At 39.8% G+C, this 17202-nt stretch overlaps 1 protein-coding gene across 1 annotated transcript in view; it reads left to right on the top strand.

Annotated features, from left to right (window-relative positions):
• The window catches only part of LOC309674361 (dedicator of cytokinesis protein 1-like), a gene marked incomplete at both ends in the record, with an annotated part of 33222 nt that overhangs the window by 2236 nt on the left and 13784 nt on the right, over positions 1-17202 (top strand). Inside the window, 3 exons of the mRNA XM_082486382.1 lie at positions 192-326; positions 4333-4441; positions 16941-17011. Coding sequence (XP_082342508.1) covers positions 192-326; positions 4333-4441; positions 16941-17011 — 315 coding nt within the window. The remainder of the gene's footprint in view (positions 1-191; positions 327-4332; positions 4442-16940; positions 17012-17202) is intronic.

The raw sequence follows: 17202 nt of genomic DNA, 5'->3' as shown, positions 1-17202 counted from the left end.
TTTTTTCTCAAGAATAGGTTGCAGCTACTTACCAGCAAAAACAAGAACATAATGAGTTTATTAGTTGTGTAATTAATTTTGTAACTTGGTGGGCACTACTTAGGCACATAATTGTTCTTTAAACCTTTCAAAATTGTAATTCTTCTCTGCGAGCACACTTGTAACTTGTATGTGTTTTTGTATTTAAACAGAAAACTGACTAAAGTTTTAAAAACATACGTGGATAACGCTGAGAAGTGCGGTATCACCGATCAACTCTTTAAAGCTATGAAAGCTTTGGAGTACATCTTCAAGTTCATAGTGCGGTCCAGGATATTGTTCAATCAGTGAGTATGGCGAATGCGGAAACCTCCTGTAATTCCCATTGACAATATTGTTTAGAAAGTGTCACCGTTATAACACCGCAAGTTAAACTTGCTCAGTATTGCACTGTTTGAGAAATATCTTTAATTGTTAGGATTTATTTCAGGAGGCAGCTGTTCCCTAAGAGAGAGGCAGATTTCCTTAATCTTGCACCCAGTAGTCAACAGAAGAAACCTGTGTCTAACTGGGATGCGTGATTTACGTAGCAGTGCACTGCTGAAATTGTGATGTCTTGCGGTTCTCTACAGTTAAGGTCTCTGAAGAAATTAAAGCTTGACACTAATACAGAAATGTGTTAATGACTCTCTGGTACTGTGAATGACATGTTGAAGGTACCGAGTAGCCATACTACCCTGTCCCTCTTCCCGAACTGGGCTTTGCTAGTGGCTTTTCTCAGATGGCTGCAGAAGTCTGGGAAGACTAAAGCGTTGAAAATTTTGCAGCGAAGCAAAGGGAGAGCTTTTCTGGATGGGAAGCGTGATGTTTGTCCTTGCGTGGTGCCTGCAGGGCTCAGGGAGATGCCATGGTTTGCAGAGGGCTTTATCCACAGGCCAGACATCAGAGGGAAGAGAGTCGGAATAGCAAGGGGATAAAGGAGTGTGAGATGCACCTTTTCTTGACACACTGCCTCGTAAAAGAAGACCACAAGTGTTGTTGGAGTTAAGCCCCCAACAGCCCGTTGGTGGTCGGTTGCAGTTTGTAGAGACTTGCAGTCTCAATAGATTTTAGTGAGCAAGAGGGAAAAGTGGAAAGAAAGAAGGGCTGAAGAAATCCTCTCCTCAAGAGTGATAGTCTTTTTGATAAGAGAATCATTTGAGTTTCTATAAAAGCTCTTTCTGTGCCTGCCAGCGTGGCAGAGAGCTGCTGGGGGGCTGTTTTCTGCTCCCCGCCCCACCTCTGGTGTGGGGAACTGCACAGAGACCCACTGGCGTGCTCTGCAGTGGGCTTCCATCCATGAAGTCACACATTAATAATTATCCTGAGTTAATTTGGGAGTCAGTACTGTGTTTTATATGCAAAATACTGAAAAGGTTATAAAGTTGATGATTTGTTCGTCTTCACTCAGAATCAGTCCTCTTCCTACTTGTTAGTGATAGTAACAACCTTATTACAAGGGATTTATGTAGAGCTCTGAAGTTACCAACTCCACCAACCTTTCTCTAATTTAGAGATAGTAATTTATGTCTGCAGGAGTCTTGCTGTGAGATTCATAAAATACTGAATGTCTCTTATACTGTTGAAGGTCCTACAAATCACTTTAAAACAGAAAAAAATAATTATCTCTTGCTGCAGATTAGATTTACAGACAATATGACCCTCTAGTATTGGCCATTGGATTTCCTCGTGCTAAGCACTAATTCACAGTTCTTTAGCATTGGGAAGACACAGCTCTCGGTGACAAGGGATTAATCAGCGAAGCTACTGAATGCTGAATGACACCGTGATTTGTTCTGCTGTAAGACTTAAATCCGGCCTGAGGTGTGTGATTTGAAGTGATTCTAATGCAGAAGTGTAGCAGTGTTCTGAAATACATTAGTGTTTTACTGAGAAGTCGCAACGAGCAAGCAGAATCTTTTATTAAAAAATAGCACATATTTTTAATTTTAGTAATACGGTAGTGGACTGAACATACGGAGCGTTTTAGTAATGTGATTGCAGGCAAGCTTCAGTTCTCGATAAATACGTAGAAGGCTGGTTCATCTAGTTAAAGGCTGGTGGCAAATCTGTTTGTTCAGTATTTCAAGGTTTGTAAAGGCAAAAATACTATAAGTTAACTTTAGAAATATCTTTATTTGGTTTGCTTAATAATGATCCCAGTGGTTATGTTGCGTTTACAACAGTGTTAAATTTTTGAAGGCAGTGCTAGAAGGGTCAACTTGGTGTAATCCTGGTTTTCTTGTAGCTGCAGCATTTTTATGCATTATCAGATGTATTAAATAAATACGTGTTAATAACTGACAGTAGAAACACATTTGTGATTAACCTGTTTATTTTTATTACAATTTCCTTTTTGAAACACAAAGCTTTTTGCCTGAAGCAGTTTGATTTATTGAACTGTCAAGTTTAGTTACTCTTTATATTGGTATTAGTTTCACCTCTTTAATCTGTTCAGGGGGACACTGAAATCCATTATTGAAATTGGGAGTTAACAAGTAATTTCTCCTGCATATCCCCCAGTTTTAGCCTAAAAAGGGAACAGAAGTTTGCACAGCAGAATAACACAATTTAATAATTTTTGTGTAGCATTCATTTCCCCTGTGTACTGGTTAAATAGCTTTTTTTTAATATCTGTGGCTCCCAGAGGTTTATGAACTCAGCATTAAAAATGATACGCATTAGTTTCAGCGTAAAGCAGCAAGGACATTCTGAACTCCATGTTTATCTTAAGATAAGCCCCTTTCCTTCTGTAATAGATGCTCCATCATGATATCTTCAAACATGAAGAAATCCTACTGTGACTGTACATACCAAATTCCTGGGTGTGATGCTCTTTCTGAGCTGCAGACCACATTCGAGACCTTCTTACTGGGTTTAACGTCAGAAGAAAATGGTGAAAAATAGAGTTGAAAAATTGAACTCTTGCTGGGAGCTGCCCTAATGGGTCTTGGTGCAAAATGTTTAGGTGAGGTCAGGGACAGAGATAGTGGGACCAAGGGGGGCTTGGGAAACCCAGTTGCTGTTGGATGAGGCTCTTAGAGGCAGTCAAAGCCAACTGGGTAAGCATGGGGTTTTAGCTGGGGAAAATGTCCCATCTGATGTTTATAAACACCCCTGTTTAGGTATGACCTGGATGCCAAATTCTCCTGGGCTTCTTTTGAGCACTGATCCTTTTCTTTTTTTTGGGAGGGGTGGGGGGATAGGGGGGTGGGAGGGGGTAGTTGGGTCACGTTAAGTTTGTATAGCTGAGGTTCAAGAAGTGTGTTTGCAACAGCCCTTGTGTAGGTGTCGTACATGTTGCCAAAGGAGGGGAAAACAAAAAATGTAAAGGATTAGGATTTCTGTGGAACTAGTGATCTTCTTCCCCTATCTTTCCATTTCGTAGTGAGAATTAGCTCATCCTACACCTGAAGCAGATCATTCTGCGTTTAAAATATTCAAGAGCTTCAGGAACATTCATTCCTGTGCTGTATTGAACCAGTGGACCAAGTTCTTCAGCCTGGCTGTATGTGTTTTGCCCTTCGTGTTGCTCAGGCATCTCAGGGCATTTTTTATCCCCCTGAAAGTGTCTGGCGGGGGGGGGGGGGGAGGGGGGGTTGTCCCTGTGGGCAAATCAGATCTGAAAAGTCCTGCCTGAAGACACAGGGATCTGCCTTGTGAACTTTAGCTGTGGCTTAGTCGTTCTTCTGCAGCCACTGTACTGACTATTACTGACTATTGGGAAGCTGAGCCTTAACTGGTTTAGTGTTAGCGAGCCAGAAATTAGAGGTGAAATGCATTATTTATTTATTTATTTATTTTTAAGCAAAAAGTTGGTTGATTGGCTTTTTCTTTCTTTTACAGAGTTTAAGGTCACTCACCTTAGGCCACTAGTAGATTTTAATGATTTCTGGCAAGTTGTCTGGATGCTTTCTGGCTTCCTCATCAGAGGGCTGCTTGGCATTGGTCCTCCCAGACATCTGCTAGCTCATGTGCAGGGTGAAGAGACTCTATCCCACTGCTGCGTGGGCATGTGGAACTGGGTCACTGCTGAGGGACTCACCGTGACTTGAAGGCGTAAACAACAATACCGAACGTGGCATTTTACATAGGAAGCTTTAAAATAAAAATCTGTTGTTCCTTCTGACCCAGCCCTGTTGGTCTGTCTTTAGTTTTTTGTGAAAGAAAACTCCTGGTTCAGAGAAGAAACCTGTAGAAATTCTTGAACTTGAAGAAACCCCGAACCTGTCATCTGTCATTTGAACAGATTTTTTTTTTTAATGTATTTCCATTTTAGTTGGATCGTGCTTATGAAACCTAATTATTTTTCAGACTTTATGAAAACAAAGGAGAAGCAGACTTCAGGGAGTCTCTGCTGCAGCTCTTTAAGTCCATCAATGAGATGATGAGCAGCATCTCTGATCAAACTGTCATAGTGAAGGTATGTACTTTACAGGTCTCCATCTTGGCTTTACTTTTGCATCCTAAACCACAGTTAGGCTGTCGATGAAGTGTGTGCTTCTATTTGTTCCCAAAAGCATGTTTTATCTCAAACGTGGTTAATACTTAGTGCTGCTAATGAAGGGTTTGTGACTATATAAAAAATGTGCTTCGAACAAGTAAGTTTACTTAAATTGCTGCAAATACCTCACTTTTATTTTTAAAAAAGAACTTAGGGGTTAAATGATGTTTAGGTTATTTAACTTGTATAACTTTAAGGTATTTTTAAGGCATTATGTGTAAAATGCTGATGACAATGTAGATCCTCGTATTCTTATGGATTTATTTATATCCTAGGCTGTTCAGGAACTTCAGTATATTATTATAAGCCAGAGTACGTGTTTTTAATGAAAAATCAGTAGTGAGTCAGACTGCAGACTCCACCCCACACCCTTCTTCTTTTGTCCCTTTAAAGCGGTAGCATTGGCTGGCTCATGGAATTGGGAACGTGGTCTCTGACCTCGAGTGAACATGGGTATTGATATCACAGAGCAGAAGCACAGAGTTGCGGGACCGGTAGGTTTTTATATCCAGAGGAGTCCGAGGTCATTATGCCAGTACTGGTTTCGTGTTCTCTTAGTGAATCTCTTCACCACAGAAAAGTACAGACTGTCATAAACACGCGTTTGATAAGCTACGCCTTGAAGTTCTCCTTGGGATTCCAAGTAGGATTTATAAAAGGCCGTAACTCTTGACTTAGCCATGCTGAATCAGTTGAAAGATGATGATCAGAGAGGGGCTAAGAATTGGGGTTGAATTTGGGGACGTTTTGACAGTACGATGACTCCCGCTCAGGTGTGCTGTGGCTGTGCATTAGAAGAACGTTTTATGGCAGCTGAGAGGCAAAGGCAGACAGTGGCGAAGTACTGTGCCAGTGCAGGAGGTTTCTCTTGAAGGGAGCTGGGAAGAGGACAGCAGGAAAACACCTGAGTCAAAGACAGCGGTCCTTTGTAGCTGAGTGCAGGCAGGTCTTAAGCTACTAATGCCATGCTGAGCACACAGCAGAAATAGATAGCGGGGATAAAGCTGCTGAGTTCGAATATTTTAGGCAGAGACTGAGACTGTATCATCTGATAACAAAATAGGGATATTGCATGTTTCAAGAAAGCTGTATTTTCATTCCATTGACAAAGCATCTATCCTGAATGGAAATTGGTAAGTTTGAGTCAGTGACTCAGCGTACTATCTGGTGTGTTACTAATAGGATGTTTTCAGATTATGAGGATTGAATGTAAGATTTATTTCCCCTGAGACTTGTTTGTGAGGCCTACTTCAGGAAGGCAGATGAACATGAACTTTTTTCTCTTTTAACACTTTATGCCTTTGGGAAAAAAAAAAACCAAACCAAAACAAAAAAAAAAAACAAAACAAAACAAAAAAACAACAACAACAACAAAAAAAAAACCCAAAAACAAACCCACCCCAAAATTGATTTGGTTGCCTTCACCTGAGATGCAGGAAAAGAAGACAAACTTCCTAGGAAAGGCTAGAGAGAGATCGCACTAGAGCAGTGTCTGTCCTGGTCTGGGTATTGTTTCACATTCCCATCTCTGCAAAATTGGGTAGAGCACATGTACTGGCTGCATTTGTCTGGGTGAAGTATGCGCTGGTAGATGAAGCACTGACGGATGAGCCAGTGCGGGGTTGTCCGAGGAGGGTGCTTGTGGATACCTTTTGGAAGCCTTGACAAACTTTCATTCATTATTCATTGCTTTCATCTCCTTTGGACTCTAATTACTTAGCTCTTAGAATACATAATTGTTACTATTGGCTTTTTGCAGCTCGTGAGATTGCTTTTATTATGTTCAAATATCTTCTGAAGCACTACAGTTTTTTCAGTAAATAGAAATGTGTGGTTCTATTACAAAGAATAAAGTTATTGAATAGGTGGAGCAATGTGAGGTTTTTTTTGAGAGAGAGTGAGGATGGCTTCTGTGAATCTTACCTGACAAAGCCGTTGGAGTCCCATGTCAGTAACCGTGTAAAGCAGACGTGACATGACAGGCTTCGTTCAGCATCTTTATCAGTGATGTGGAGTTGGTCGTTAAGTACTGTGCTAGTGGTGAGGAGCGTGAGAAGGACCTCACAAAACCGAGTGGGCTAAAACGTGAGCTTCAAGGTAGACAAATGTAGGGCAGTGCATCTCGGGAAGAGTAAATTAGTCCCTATATGATGGTCTACTTGAAACTAGCGGTTGCGGTTTGGGGAAGACACCTTGGAGTCACAACTGACAGCTCTCCGAGGTCATCGGTTCCATGTGCAGCGTCAGGTGAAGAAGCAACAGGGTGTTGGGCGTCAGTCAGAGGGATAATGAGAACACGGCAGAACTGTCATTTTGTTGTTAAATACACTTGGCGCATCTGCATCTTGCGTGCCGGGTGCTGTTCTGGGCTCCGTACCTCAGGATGTGGTTGCAGGGGTACGGAGAACCAGGGTTGGGAATGGAGAACCAGGGTTGGGAATGGTGCACCTTCCTGCTGGGTGAGCGCTCTGTGGAGAACTCCTGCACCGAATCCCACGCTACCAGAAGTGGGATGCTCTGGCTGACGTCAGTAGGAGGTTAGTTTAAAATAAGTAAAGCAAAATGTTTCATTTCTGTAGCCTGCTGTCTCGGGGGGTTATAGAGGCAGTGTCAGCCGGCCCAGAGGGGGGTTAGGCACATTTACAGACCGCAGGTCTGCAGATGTTCTGCAAGGATGGGTGGAGATGCGGCCTCTAAGGGCTGCTGGGGGAGCCGGGAGAAGAACGGACCACACAAACTGTAAATGGCATCTCCTGTGGCCACCATTGGAGACCCGGTGCTGGGCTGTACGAACCATTAGTGTGACACAGTGATCGTTTCTTGTGCTGTTGAAGTTTTGTGGAAGATTAATGAAGATAAGCAGATAAGGTGCTGGGTTCCTGTGTTGTGCAGTTAAGATCAGCAGATGTAGCTGTAGCAGTTTCAGGCTTTTTTTTTTTTTTTTACTGTTTTTAATATATATTGGGGAATCTAAATAAGTGTATACAAAATAAGTCTGTTTGGAGAGATAAGAAGTTGAAAGGACCTACATAGAAAATTAAGGTGCCTCACATTAAAAGAGACAGATGCTTAATTCACACATTTGAATATTTCTATTTCTCCTTGCAAAAATTGTAATCTGTCCTGATAGTTTATCAACATGAAGCAGAACTGCCACTGGAGAGTTTTTCTGAAATGCTCACAACTTTTCAACTTTTCTCTTTGGGCTGGCTATACTGATTTTTTTTTATTTTTTTTCCCCCAGCCTATCTGTTAAGAGAGTAGCCTTCAAGCTGACACTGCGCGAGGGAGAATGAATGACTGCAGTCTTATGTTCTTAGCAAGACTTACTCTTTACCTATTCAAATATTTATGTCCTTGCAGAAGCTGATGAGCTGTTTCTGACTGTAGCTCAGGTCTTCGGTTACTTAATATTTTGCATTTAAATTGCCACCTTTTTTTTTTTTTCATTTAAAATTTTCAAGGCTCTGGGAGCGTTTAAAGAAAAAAAAAAAGTTTCCTTAAAAGAAAACTGTGTGAGTTGTACAAGGATTTAAGTTTGTAGAGCACAAAAAGAGACTAAATTTGTAACTCTCTCAGTATTATGCTATTCAGAATTTCTTAGGGTAGGGGAGAATTTGTATATGTGACTGCCTTGCAAAACTGACTTCAGTTTCAGCCTTTAAGGAAACAAAATAGAGAAGATTTTCTGTGAAGGGCAAGTTACAAGTGGCATTTTGCAGTTTTGTTGACTGCAGGTAGGCATAACTGTCCAGAGCACTGATTAAATTTTTGTAAAGACTTCAAAGGAAAAAAAAAAAACAGCAAACGAGAACAAAAGCCCCGTCTGTCGGCAAAATCCTCTACTGCATCAAAATCGTCATTAAAAGTTTAGTTGTAGCTGTAGTGCTTCAGCTACATGTTTTTATAATAAATAGGTAAAAGTCCATATATTCTTGGAAAACGATTTGAGCAGAGCTTTACTTGCATTTATAGCTCTCTGTGGACTCAAATATGTTGCAGTCGAAACATTAGGTGTAAAAATGAGTTAACAACATAATTACCCTAGTTGTAAAGGCAGCAGTAGTCTGTCCTATAGGTTTGAATTTGGGCAGCTATGGTATACATTATAGTGTTTTAAACAGTGCAGAGTTTGTTTTTTATAGTTAGCTACCTAAATATAATTATTTGGGTTTTTTTTTTTTTTTGTCAGTGGTAACTGCAGCTAAGGCAGCCATTCAGAGACTGCCTTTTACACTTGATTTTTTTTTTTTTTTTTTAAGGTGTGCAGTTGTCCAAACTGGAGAGGGAGATCCAAACAGTGACTGGGGCCGAGAGAGTTGTCCTCTTAATAACACAGTTTTTTCTTGTATCACGAATGGTAGTGGGCTGCAGTAATAGTTTGAGATGTAGAGAGATTAAACTTTGTTTTTCAAGTATTAGTTTGATTTTAAGAATTACTTGATTAAATAAGGTGTGCCGTGTTTGGTGCATGTAGATATTTTTAATGGTTACAAGTATAGCGAGCTTTCCTGATTTTATTCCGATGTTCTGCTAATTGGTGCATGATAATTATTTCCTTAACCTTTTACTGTTTAAGCGTGAGCGCAGCTGAAGCCTTGCATGACGTTTCAAGTTTAGATAAAAATGCAAACGTTTCCTAGTAATTTATTCTTGCATCTCTTCGGAACAAGGGGGGTTGAGCCAGCTGCATGGAATTTGAGGACTGTCTGGTTTAGGCTGTGTTGGTACGAGGGAGCTGAACCGTTCTCAGCAGGCTTCTTGCGCTTTGCTCTGTCGTTTGCTGTTGTGCGTGACTTCGTGCTGCTGTACAGGATGGCTGCAAAAAGATAGGCTGGTGGCTGAGTTACTTCTCTGTGCGTTAAATGATCTTGATAAAGTAGGTGTGTATATAAAATTATCCTGTAATGTGACCACAGAGAGCCGGGGCGGAAGATGATAACGTTTCGCTAATGCGAATTCTGTTGTGTGTGTGGTTTTTTAATAATCCTTGTCGCTTTTAACGCATGATGCATATTTCTCAGTATCCACACTGTACGTTTTCCTACTCTATTATTAAGCATTTATTGCTAAAGCCACAGAAAAGTATTCAAATGAAGACAGGGAAATACATCACAAGCTGCTGAGGTTCCTAGGAAGAAGACAGAAAAACCTGCATTGGCCTGCAGGGCTTTTCCAACAGGTTGAATACTCTATAACCGTTGTTTAAAATCAGCTGAGTAACAAAATGCTTACACGGACTGAGGTTTCTGTGTCTCTTAGAACCTAGATGGGAAAGTTGGCTTTTACACTGGCGACAAATAGAATAATCTCTAGAAGAGCGCAACGCCACGTTACTTATGCTCGTGCTTTGCGCTCTTCTACGCTGAATTTCGTGCCGGAGGTGCTGGTTCAGCTGTGATTTGGAACGAATGACTGCTGTAGGCTGGGGCAATTCAGAAATAGTCTTTAGCCGTTCTGGAAATTGTTTCCTCCAGCTGTTGACTGGGCTTAATTTGGCTGGGTGGATGGGTTTAACAGAATGGCATCCGGGATGATGCTTGTGTAGAAGGCAGGCGCTTTGTGTTGAATGACACAAAAGGTGAAAATTAACATTAAAATCATGTACAAATTGAGTCAGGTAAAACAAATTTATTGCTTCATCAAACAAAAAAGTTCCTAAGAATATACTGTATTTGACAAAGAGATTTTATGCTTAATTTTGAGACTAGGCGTGCTGTTTGAAACGAATGACTTTAGCAAATGACATTTTTAAATTAGGTATTTTTGCTTTTATGTAGTACAAAGAGATGAGCTTAAATCCTAGACAAAACCCGTAGTACACTAATCGGAACACATTTTGTTTAATACTTTGCAAATGTCATTTGTTCAGTCTAATGATACCATTAAGTTAGTATTGCAGTTTTCTTAAACTGTTAACTGTAAAGAAGCTTTTCCTGTTTTTTTTTGGCATTCCTTATCAGTATAAATCCAAGAATGGGAAAAAAATCAGAATTTTCTGTTTTTGCAAGAGTGCTTTGCTGTGCCCTGTACTGCTTTGTTTTCGATTTACCAATGACCATTGTTATCATCACTGTCATATTTTCTGTTTTGTATTAATGAAGATATTAATATCTCTTCAATATATCGAGATATTAATAAATCTCAATATTCTCAACTGCCTAATAAGCAAAAGCAAATTAATAAAACTCCCATTGTTTATATCTATCATCCAAAATTATATCAGAAGTGACTTTGAGCTACTTAGCAACGCCACCCTATCTTATTTTAGCGTGCTTTAATGTGACGAATAAGTGTTTTTGCAGACCATTTATCTTCTGCCGAGTGGTAGGAGGATGCTGTGATGCAATATAGCGCCGTGTTTTTGGTCCCCTTCTGGTGTAGCTTTGCGTTAATACGTCGGGGTGTTAGCTCAGTTGTGGTAAAATAAAACTTTTGTGTTAAGAGAGTCTCGTTTCTGTTATTCCACAAGATTTACTAACAGCTACCAGATGTGACAAATAACGGAGGGGCTTACAAGCAGTGCTTGCTGAACACAGGGGCTGCAGCGGGACTTTCTGGCTTTGAGACAGAACATATTTAGGATACATCTCCAAACGGTGTAGGCAATATGCTGTAATCGTACTAATCTTGTAATGCTGCTTAAACACCTTTCTGAGCATATGCACTTCTGTGTAAACGTGTTCTTCGTGGCTTGCTGTTATGGTGGATTGTCAGTGTTTGAAATGATAATCTGTGTCCCAAAACTTAAAGTTGAGGTGCTGACCTTTGCCTAAGGACATGACGAAAAGGTGTGTATCTGTCTCTTCCGGCAGCACGGCTGGTACGCGCCGGTCTTCACGGAGAAACGGAAAACTCAGGAGCTTTTCTGTAAGACAGCTCTACCACATAATTTTAGGGGTTGGGGTTTTGGGGATTCTTTTTGGTGTTCTGAAAAATAAATGAAGCTTACGCTTATTTTTACACAGTTTATACATGCAAGTGTTGAAGTGCACTAACCGTTTTTTGGGGACTTGAGGGTTTTTCTCCCCCCAAAAAAAATTGCAGAAAAAGTTCCTTTCAGAATAAAGTGACTGTAAATTGCTGGCTTAGGATAAATTTTTAGTCACAGAAACTCCTTGAACCTTTAGATCTGAGGCACATGCTAATTTTTCTCTTGGTAGGTCCCATTCCTTACCCAGTCTGGTGTAATTAAATCTGTCTGGAAATGAACCATCAGGCAAAAAAGATCTGTGGCAGCACGGGCGCTGCAGTGGAGCCTTCGCTGGTGTTCAGAGGGACCACTGTTAGAAATAACGCCTCCGTTCCACTTGGTCTTGTTCATTCGGCCTTCTTACCACGGCTGATATTTTTTTCCTCCCCAACTAATACAGACCGTCACTGAATTTGTTTCTTCAACATGAAAAAACGCCCCTGTGTTATCGAGCTGCTAGCTCTGAAGAAGATAAAAAGAAAAAAAAAATATTTATTAAGTCATTATAAGCCCATCAATGACTTTATCTTAAAGGTTGTGAAGGATGACTGCTCTAGATAGAGGGGTGGTTGTGCTGATTTAAGGAATAAGTTGCAATTATTCTGTAGAATGATAAAACCGAGGAATTTCGTCCTGTGTATTGGCCGTACAGAGAACTGTGGCCATCAATTATTGCTTAATTTATTCTATTTAAGGCAAAGCTTTGACTTTTCTGGACCTTATTATTTTCACTTAGTGAGTTTTATTTCTTGGCATACTTAATTGCCTTTTTTATAGTTTAGAAGGGCATCCTTGAAGCACTGCACTCATCGACTGAGCGGTTCAATAGGTTGTATTGGCAGCTGGTCCATGGAGTAAGTGTCAGTTAATGGTTCTTTGCATATGTATGTACTTTGGCTGTGGTATAGCACCTTTTATACGTAGAGATGATATTCATAATGGGGAAATTAACACATATTTGTGTAAGTGCACGGCTGTGTGTGGTGGGGAGAGGGAGAAGGAAGGGATGAGCCATAATACTGGAAGGTACTTGGAGCTCACAGGCTGAGGTGCGCTTGTGGATGTCACACCGATCCTCGACTCACATGTGAATCACGTCCCAGGGGAAAAAAATAATCCAATAATACCTCGACAGTCAATACAACAGTGAGTGTACAGGGAAGTTGAACGCGGTAACAGGGAAAACGTATCCATTATTCATATGATGCACTGTCTTGTTTCTGCTTTCTCGCCTTTTTTTATTCTTCCCCTTTGCTAGTTTATTTCTGTGCTTTGTAGTACTTAAAATGAATGATTTTGTAACTTGATAAGGGTAGTAATAATTTCTCACTTCTTTTCCACAAAGAGAGAAGCCCCTTTGGGCAGTAAAATTTTTAGTGCAGCCCAGCTTGAAACTATTTGTAATTATTGACTAAGTATGTGAGACTGACATTTCCAGCTTTGTACAGGTATCTAATGGGATCGCATGGCAGTTATTGCAAAAGCCTGTTTGATTAAAAAAATCAAAGAATTAACATTCTTCATGATTGTGTTTTCTCTAACGCTGTTTTGAATTTTCAAGTGTCTGAGGCATCGCTGGGTAACTATGAAATTAAGATTTTGATTTAGTTTGCCATGTACTTCTTGCAGAAATGAGGAATTTGAACCTTTGTCCAGTGCTGATCAAGAGTGGAAAGCAATCTAATTTAATTTCTTTCAATGGAACAAAACCAAACCAGATGGCTTATTTGTTTTTTTCTTGATGCTATATGTAAAGACGAGCACAGTTTTTTTTTATCTGCTGAATTTAATATTCCTCGCTTATGTATTCCAGTATCCTGGGAATAACCGGCATTGCAATTGTGCCACTGCTAACAAAAGATCTACTTTCAGCTGCAGCTTCTAACAGAGTAAAATCTACAGCGAGAGCTGCTCTTTTACAAGAGTCAATATCAACAAAAAGTTATTGTCGTAGGCCTTTGGATTACCCAAATACAGATTTAATCACGGGCCTGAGAGCCCACTTGTCTGATCATGCTGTCTGTCATGTAATTGAGTCAGCTGAGATTGGAAATTGGGAAATTTCCTTTAAATTTTAAGATATTAAACTTTAATTGCTTTGTCCATAAAGTAGAACCGAAATGGCTGATAATTGTTTTAAGTACAAGCCTTAGACTGATGTTGTAAATAGTTTTACCTGATAGTCCTTCGTTTAAGCCATCAAAGTGTTAATTTTAATGATTGTGCCAGCACAGTGTGAAATTTTAATTCAAGATATAAAATGCAAGCTCTTTTTTAGTGTGGGTTTCTAAACATTTATTGCTACATGCATTTGAATGATAAGCAAATAAAAACACAACGATGACTGCGGTTTATAACTGGTCATTAGAGTCCTCATCCATCAAAACACATAAGCGTGTACATAATGGGACTATTTGCATAATTACAGTTATGAGCTTGATTTCTGAGCGTGTAAGTAGTCCTTTAAGCATACGTGGAAATGCTTGATGATCAAGCTTGACAGTTTAAATGGACTATGAAGAAAAACTGGAACGCTCTGAAATTTGCATCTGACCTATTGACATGTTTGGGTTTTGCTCTTTTACGAGTGGTCAGCGAGCGCTGGCAAACTTCCCACGCTGGCTGCTTGAGCTTATTTGGCAGGTTTCTTTCTCTCCTGAAGAGTTCATCATGTAGAAGCGGAGACTGTTAATGGCTTTTGAATTAAAACCTCCTTTTTTTCCTCTTTTTGTTTTCTCCCCTCCACTTTTCTGCTGTTGCTGTTGATGCTTCAACAGGTGAAAAAATCACAACTTTTTTTTTTTTTTTTAAATTAATAGCAAACACCAAATAGTATCAATGCTGTGGAAACAGACCTTTTTCTTTTATTTCAGCAAATATTGGTAGGAAATGTTTGTGTATTTACTCAATTCTAGTTGACAAGTGATAGGATGAGAGGAAATGTGTTCACGTTATGTCAGGGGAGGTTTAGATTGGATATTAGGAAACACTTTTTCACTGAAATGGTTATTAAACATTGGAATAGGCTGCCCAGGGAGGGGGTGGATTCGCCATCCCTGGAGGTGTTTGAAAAAAGGGCAGAGGGGGTACGTGGGGACACGGTTTAGAAGTGGTTTTGTCAGGGGAGGGTAATAGTTGGACTTGATGATCTTAAAGGTCCCTTCCGACCTCAGCGATTCTGTGATTCTATGACTGAATTTGAGAACAGAATTGAACGTGCGTTATAACAGTCTCACCTTATCCAGTTTGTTCGCTGTGTTGGTAATATTTCTTTAATAATGAATATTCAACGAAAAAGAAATGTGTGTGTTCACCTCGCAGAAGAATATAAGAGCTGATTTGAAGATGAGTGTGGTGTGTGCTGAAGTTTTAAGAATGGAGTATTTTAACTAGAGATTTGTTCAGCCGCTGTAGCGTAGTGTTTTCCTCCAGGATGGGTGACATTCCCAGGGCCGCGTTCAGTGCTCATTTGCAGCCACTTGCGTACGTGCTGGAATAGCAAAGCTTACAAAATTCCTGAAGAACCCAGTAGTGCTTTATAATTTCGAGAAAAGAACTGCCTGAATTTGTGCTTTTGGATACGTTTTTTTGACATGGATATATGCTTTCTTAAACCATCTAACCAAAATCACTTTAATCTGCATTTTTATTGAGAAATATGTAAATTAATAACTGCTTCATACATTATTCAAGAAAAGACATATTTTGTATCGCTGATACCTCCGCTAATCTTATCTAAAGATATGCAGATGATTTAATTAAAATAATTATACTGTATAATATACCTGAACTTTACTCTAAAATAGTACGTATTAATCATTAATGGTACTTGTATTTTTAGCTGGAAAGACAAAGTATTTGATTGATAATGGATTCTATACTTCTTTTTTTTTTTTCTTCCCCCTTTTTTGCTTAACAACTTGGACCAAGATGTCCCTTGTGACTGTAATCAAGCAATTGACTTTGTGCATTCTAGAATGATGGAATTTGGTTTAAAATTGCGAGGGTGTGGCAGAAAAGGGCAGTAGTTTGAAAACAGACAAGTTGTTTTGTGTGGACCTCCCCGGCAATACCCTTCCGAGTCTGTTTCCCTGTGGCTCTTCCTACTATTAGCAACTACTGCTAAATAGAATTTTTCTGTCTCTTGAATTCCTCGGACCGTGGAGCTGTAGAATAGAGTCGCTTGTCACCTCGTGGACTTCACTAGAATAGAATTGATTAAGAAAGAAAAGTACAGGGGCTCGTCTTCCTTAGAATTCAAAAGGATAGTGAGCACGTGGTGCTCTTGTGGATGGAAACTGCAAAGCCTAAGCGTTAAACGCACAAACGCCTCGTGTGGGGAATGAGTCATTCCCCCTTTTGAGGCAAAAATACGTCTGTAGTCAAACTGTGTGATAGTATCAATAAAATGCAAAGCAAACTAAGTCTGACTCTTGTGATTTGTGTTTGAATTACTACGGATTTTTTTTTTTTTCTAGTCTGGTGCTCAGTGGACGCAAGAACTTGGGGAACCCCGGTAAAAGTAGTGCATGTGTATGACCCAAAAAGGTTAAGGTTAAAACCCAGCTTTATCTGATTGCAATTACCGTTTGTGTAGACTAAGTGATTTTTAGCTCTGCTGTTACTACAGTCCATTTGCTGTTGTCTAACGACAGTGTGTTCTGGCGCCACTGCATTAAAGCACGGGGCGGTAATTATCGTTTGCTGAATTTTTTGCTCTCGAGGCCTGTAAGAAAATGTTTACTCTAGAAATAAATAAATACTAAGAAAAGGAAAGACAAAATTAGTTAAAATTACTACCAATTGTTAAAACATCAAACATCTGTTTATAGCTTCTGAATTCTTTCGCTGTGTCCTGTAAAATGGAGTGACAACTGCAAGTTCGAGGGGAACTAGAAAGAACTGCAGTGTCATTAGTGGCTACCAAGAGTTTAGGGCAGGGAAAATGGTACTTGTGCATTTTTTGTTTAAGTAGTGGAGGGGAAAATGAAACCCAAACAACTATAGCATGGCTGATGAGGAGGATGAGGAGAAGGTGCTTCTCCAGCTGTACAGGAGATGGGGGAGGGAAGTGACGAGAGGAACGTAACTGAGTTATGGGTTGTGTACCGAGACACCAAAAGGTTTCTATAGCGTGTTGGCAGGAGTTTATAAGTCTCTAATTCTGCTGTAAGTTGTCAGTTTTCCCAGCTTACTAATCTTTTATGCCTCTTTCGTCTTTTAAATCTGTTAAATCCCAAAGTTTCCTTTTCATAGAGTTTCAGCTTGGTACCTTACCCCCGAAAGAATAAGCTGAGAGCAAACCACGGGGGTTCGGCAGAAGCCACAGAGAATAATGAAGCCAAAGCAACCTGCTCATGTGTGATCCTCTCCTTGCAGTCTTTGCATCGCCTGTAGAGCCATATGAATTTCAGTCTTATTTATTTGTTGTTTTTATTTTTTTAGGGGGCAGCGCTTAAATACTTGCCAGCTATTGTCAATGACGTGAAATTAGTATTTGACCCGAAAGAACTTAGGTGAGTAGAGTAATGAAATGTGTAGTTTGAACCTAGATACCAAATCAAAACTCATATTTCAGGAGAATTTTTAGCTTAAAGAAAAAAATAATTTTCTCTTTCGCAGTGCTATTACAAGGTGTTTAAGTTGAAAAAAAAAAAACAAACACTTTTTTATCTAATTTGATTGCAAAACCCTTCTATATATTGTC

This window comes from Vanellus vanellus (genome assembly GCF_965231255.1).
Source record: "Vanellus vanellus genome assembly, chromosome: 7".
Lineage (NCBI taxonomy): Eukaryota > Metazoa > Chordata > Aves > Charadriiformes > Charadriidae > Vanellus > Vanellus vanellus.
This window is presented reverse-complemented; position numbering and strand designations above follow the sequence as displayed.